The 6,000-nt window shown below is 39.1% G+C and overlaps 1 protein-coding gene across 2 annotated transcripts in view; it reads left to right on the plus strand.

Annotated features, from left to right (window-relative positions):
- Nucleotides 1–4,779, plus strand: part of rxrbb (retinoid x receptor, beta b) — an 18,861-nt gene extending 14,082 nt beyond the window's left edge. For both annotated transcript variants that reach the window (XM_036596528.1, XM_036596519.1), the window contains exons 8-11: nucleotides 78–119; nucleotides 319–410; nucleotides 1,886–1,991; nucleotides 2,765–4,779. In XM_036596528.1, coding sequence (XP_036452421.1) covers nucleotides 78–119; nucleotides 319–410; nucleotides 1,886–1,991; nucleotides 2,765–2,903 — 379 coding nt within the window. In that variant the 3' untranslated portion in view covers nucleotides 2,904–4,779. The remainder of the gene's footprint in view (nucleotides 1–77; nucleotides 120–318; nucleotides 411–1,885; nucleotides 1,992–2,764) is intronic.
- Nucleotides 4,780–6,000: the final 1,221 nt, after the last annotated feature.

The raw sequence follows: 6,000 nt of genomic DNA on the forward strand, positions 1-6,000 counted from the left end.
GTTTAATATAACACTTAATTTTAGAATCATATGCTAATTTTTTTCCCCCTCTTATAACTCCGTGTTTGTCTTCACAGAGAGAGTGCACACAGCGCTGAGGTGGGGGCCATATTCGACAGGTAACTATCTAAACACATCTAGCTGCTGTAGTGTAATTGGCTATTCAGCAGTAATGAATTGTGGGATACGTTGTAGTGGAGAAGTGTGAATACACAGCATCTTGTGACCTTTTTCCAGCCTAAAAGTGAAACTGATCTTGTTATTTATCCATGACTCTGTCTCTCTGCCTGTTTCTCTTTCCCTCTGTGTTGTGTTTAGGGTGTTAACTGAGCTGGTCAATAAGATGCGGGATATGCAAATGGACAAGGCGGAGCTGGGCTGTCTGCGGGCCATCGTCCTCTTTAACCCAGGTACAGTGATCACGTTATAATGATTTAACTGAAAGTATCGACACTGACTTTAAAGTGGTAAAAATTCCAGTAGCTGATAATATTGACCAATATAATTTAATACGATTGATTAAACAGACTTCAGTCGGGAGGTGCTTTACTGACTGAGGTAATGAACAGTTTTCAGTATAAATTTTTACAATATAAATTGCCCTGATATAAATCAGGGCTGGGCAGTATGATGATATTTATCATAATCACAAATATAGACATTTTATTTACTATCCAGAACCACCAGTGAACCTACACGAGTCTTCTGAGTTTATATGGAATGTTGATGATGGAAAATAGTGGAAAATCTGAAATAATAAGTTTTCTTTGCCTCACAATTCAAAGTCAAATTTCTTCTCAGAACAACAGCAGAAATCTTAAATAATATAAATCAGAGCTGTATGACGATACCTATTGCAATTTGTGTCTCAAATTGCTTTTCACAGTGTGTTGTGCAGCACAGTGTGTGAAATGTTAAATATAAATGATTTTTACTAACAGATTTTGATAGTATTTATAGTAAAAATGGCACTTCTGGTTGTGTTTTTTTCTCAAACCTCTAAAAAACTAAATATTGTGATGTGTCTTGTATTGAGACAATATAACAGCTAGAAGTTTTATTATACACCGATCAGGCATAACATTCTGACCACCTCCTTGTTTCTGCACTCATTGTCCATTTTATCAGCTCCACTTACTATATAGGTGCACTTTGTAGTTCTACAGTTACAGACTGTAGTCCATCTGTTTCTCTGATACTTTGTTAGCCCCCTTTTACCCTGTTCTTCAGTGGTCAGGACCCCCATGGACCCTCACAGAGCAGGTACTGTTTGGGTGGTGGATCATTCTCAGCACTGCAGTAACACTGACGTGGTGGTGGTGTGTTAGTGTGTGTTGCGCTGGTCTGAGTGGATCAGACACAGCAGTGCTGCCGGAGTTTTTAAACACCTCAGTGTCACTGCTGGACTGAGAATAGTCCACCTACCAAAAATATCCAGCCAACAGCGTCCTGTGGTGGACTGACAAGGTAGGAGTGTCTAATAGAGTGGACAGTGAGTGGACACAGTGTTTAAAAACTCCAGCAGCACTGCTGTGTCTGATCCACTCGCACCAGCACAACACACACTAACACACCACCACCACGTCAGTGTTACTGCAGTGCTGAGAATGACCCACCACCCAATACTACCTGTTCTCTGGGGGTCCAGACCACTAAAGAACAGGGTAACAAAGTATGCAGTGAAACAGATGGACTACAGTCTGTAACTGTAGAACTACAGAGTGAGACTATATGATGATGGTCAAAGTCGATGTCTTCCTGTAGCTGGCTGGATTTCCTTGCTGTGGATTTATTTGGAAGAGCAGTTAAATGATGGTATCCTAACAGCTGTCATCATGTAGGTTGTTTATAGATGCATTGACTATTTCTGTATGTTGTTGCTTAGATGCCAAAGGTTTGACTAACACCAGTGAGGTGGAGCTCCTGCGAGAGAGAGTGTATGCGTCCCTGGAGGCCTACTGCAGGCAGAAATATCCTGAACAACAGGGCAGGTATGATCATCAACTCTGCTAGTTCACTTAGGGCTCTGCTATCACATGCTAATTGATATATGAATTGAGTGTGTGAGATGTAATCAGAGTGATTCAGAGTGGTTTGGTGTGAAATGGTTCACATGTCTTTACATTGGTGGTGATAGGAACCAGGGGTCGCCATGACTACAACACAAATATAGACATTTTATTTACTATCCAGAACCACCAGTGAACCTACACGAGTCTTCTGAGTTTTATAAGGGACTATTTTGCCTCACAGCGCCCTGCATGTATCCCTCCACCATGAATGGAGTTTAAGTTCTCTAAACTATCATAAAACAGTGTCTCAGTCATCAGGCAGTGAATTCATAACCATTTCATGTAGGAACTTTCTGTGAGGGAGCTTTTAGAGGTGGACGTCTGGTTCCTATCACCACCACTGTGAACAGTTCTGACTCCAGTACAGAGAGTTTCACTCAGGGCTGAAAGGTTTTTAACTCGAAATCACAATACAGCGCAGACTTTGTTTACACTGTTAGCGGTTTGAACCCGTTTCCTCCGTAACGGCACTTTTTATCTTAATTTATTCCTAATTTTTAGCTTGATTTTTTTTAATTATCCTAATTTAATTTCTGATTAGATTTTGAATTTTTTTATCTTTTTAAATCTATTGTTTTAATCATGTTTTGATTGACAGCACTGTGTAACAGATTCTAATCCCCTTTAACATTGGAGAAACAACATCAGGGAGTGTGTATCAGTGTTTATTAAAAGTTTTTTTTTCTTTTTAGGTTTGCTAAGCTCCTCCTCCGGCTGCCTGCGCTGCGCTCCATTGGCCTGAAGTGTCTGGAGCACCTTTTCTTCTTCAAGCTAATCGGCGACACCCCCATCGACACGTTCCTGATGGAGATGCTGGAGGCTCCCCACTAGGCCGGCCCTGAGGCATGCTGGGAGACGGGGCTCTGCCACCCGAGATCACTGTGACTGCACTTTTTTCGATCCCAGGGCAACTTCAGCAATTTGGCCAGCCTCCGGTCTGGGGTACACTTTCATTATCGCGTTTCTCTTCATAAGTGCACCACAGAGTCTAGAGACCCAAAACTTGCCATGAACTTAGAATATGTTGGTGCTACGTTTCAGTTGTAAGTCTTGAATTCTTGAGGAATATATATTTTTTTTCTTTTTTTTTTTAAGAAAAGATTGGAACCTTCAGTTCCCTTTTACTAGCTTACATAAAAGTGGGGTTTACATTTTGATAGAAACCATTTGAGTGGATATAAGCTTTAATTGTCAGTGAGTGTGCTCCTTCATCATCTCTTCAGTTGTTTTTTTAAATCCCTAAGTGACTAATTTATTCAGCCCAGACCTTAAAAGACTGGCGGAAATTTAATTGAACGAACAGTTTAAACTGTTTTTTAAAAACTGTTTCTAAACTGAATAAAAATCACTCTACCGGTTTTGGGTAGTCTGGCCAAATAAACATATATATGCAATGAAGCTCGAAATCATGCACAAAAAGTGAGGGGAACGGCTCTTTAATGTCCATAAGGACATGCATTATGATGTGCGATTAGCAGAATAATGTTAGACCTGTATGTTGGGGGTCTTAGCATGCACTCGTTTTAAAGGGGAACTCCACCAAATTTTCAAAATCACTGCAAGTTCAGTCTTTGAGATGTAACGCCGTTCAGAGTGGTTCGATGCGACACGCTTGATTTTACACTCTTAAAAAAGATGGTTCTTCACGGGTTCTTTAGTAAAGAAAATGGTTTTATATAGAACCAGGAACACCCACAGAACCCTTTGTATGACTAAAGGGTTCTTTGCATCGTGAATTGGTTCTTAAGATTGATGGAGAATGTGCTGAAGATGGTTCTGTTTAGAGCCATTTTGATAAGGGTTCTGTTATTGTTACGATGTCAAGCTTGTAGCAGTAGATGAACACTTTTCAAAAGGTTTTATGTGCAAACGACACATTTTCCCATCAATGAAGAACCCTTTTATGATGCAAAGAACCCTTTAATCTTTGAGTGTTCATGGTTCTTCATAGAACCTTTTTCTTTTCTAAAGAACCCTTGAAGAACCTTCCTTTTTATTGTGTAGAGAAACTTTAGGGCCGACACGTGTTTCTTTACAATGGTGCTGATGGAAACCAGGGGTCACGATGTCTACAGTATCGGTTAATGATGGTGAAAAAGTGGTAAATCGGAAAAAATAAGTTTTCTTTGGGGACGATTTTGCCTCGCAGTGCCCTGCACGACTCCTTCCACCACAAATGAATGAATCGATTTTAAAATGCATTATTTTTAGGCCAAAACCAGACGTCGGGTTCCCATCAGCACCTGCATGAACTAACATCAAACCACTCGGAATGATCTCGAACATTGAATTGAGCAGAAATTTGAAAATTTCACCCCTTTAAATAAGACTGTGAGTGCCTGAATGATCAATGCTTGACACGTTGTACTGTTTATTTTTGTTTTTCTTTTTAAAGTTTTGATATGTTTGGTGAAAAAATGGAAAGTTAACTAGGAATAAATAATCACGTCACTACATTTAGCCACGCATTGCAATTCTGACTGCAGTGTTCCCGGGTGAATTCATCAAAACCTGCCAGTAACATTGCTTTGGGTGTTTTGTTTTGTTTTTATTTTTATTTTTGTTCATTTTCCTTCTCCAGTTATCATTCAATTTGTAAATGCACGCTTGTTTTCATCACATATCAGATAACCGTATAAACTTGAGTTATGATTCCTTACGTTAAACTGCACTATACAAATTAAAATGTCATCAAATGTTTGACCAAGTAAAGGGTCATATTTTTATATTCTTTGGTGCTTCAAAAATAGACGTTTTGATGTTACATCCCTGAAAGAAAGACGGAAAAAAGACGCACATGTTTAAAAATAGTTCTAGATAAAGCTGAATCTGAGCAATACTAAATTGAACCTGCAAATTTTCGCGCAAGCCCTCCTCTCATCTCTCCGAGGGGCCGACGAATGAATCGACTGTTTGTTTGTTATTTGACTCTTCCAACGTGTAATTTATATATGAGTAACTTCTAGTACTGTGCAAAACCTTATCGTTCAGGGACATTGAAAAGCGATCAGTTAGTTAAAAATAGACAGAGTAGAAATCTATATATCTGTTCCCATGCTTTTATCATTGCTTTTAGTTTTTAGTCGATGTGTACATCTAAAAAAAAAAATTAAAAAGTTAAAAAGAAAGGAAAAAAAAGCCTTAGTTTGCACTGGATTTCTTACGAATCCCAGTCTAATGACTTCGTCTTTTCTCCTCTGTCTACGGAAGCCCTGAGAGGACCTTTTATTTACTCTGTTTCGCTGTAATGGAGTTGTTTATATCGTTATCACAAGATCACAAATGTTGTTTGAGGATCATTTTCTCAAGAAAACGAGTATTTTTTTATTTTTTTTGTCATTTTCTTTAGGAAATAGGACTAGAAGCTAAACAGACAGCTAGACAAGTATCAGACAGTGTCCATGAGCGTATTTATGTTTCATTTGTGATTCGGAACATAAAGCGTTTTGCTGAGATGCTGGTGCATCAAGTTCACATGCCGTTAGGGTGGGTGAAGCTTTGTGCCGACAGTCGATTCATGATTCACTGGTTTCTAATATGATGCAGAAGCGATTTCTATAAAGCCGGGGTGACACTACAGCAGGGGTCGCGACCCAAATGTTAAGAAGTGCCATTTTGTCCTTTTAGCAACAATCAAACCACCTTGAGAGCCACAACATTTTATGTCCATTTTACCATCTTGGCTGTAAATGTGTCTCAGTATGTGCTGATGTCCTAGTAAAGACTAAAAATATAATATAAACGAAAACGCAGACTTACTTTGCTCTGCTTTAAGCTTTAGCTCAGCTATAGCTGCTTTTCTCACATCTCCAGCAGGAAACTTTTCCAAAAGTAGAACGGTTTCTTGTAAAATGTCTCAGCGTTAGATTTATTACGAGGCTGAAATCAGCTTCTCGTTCTCCAGCTTTTTCTTTCTTTCTTTTTTCTT

The sequence above is a fragment of the Colossoma macropomum genome, unplaced genomic scaffold (genome assembly GCF_904425465.1).
Source record: "Colossoma macropomum unplaced genomic scaffold, Colossoma_macropomum, whole genome shotgun sequence".
In the NCBI taxonomy this organism is placed as follows: domain Eukaryota; kingdom Metazoa; phylum Chordata; class Actinopteri; order Characiformes; family Serrasalmidae; genus Colossoma; species Colossoma macropomum.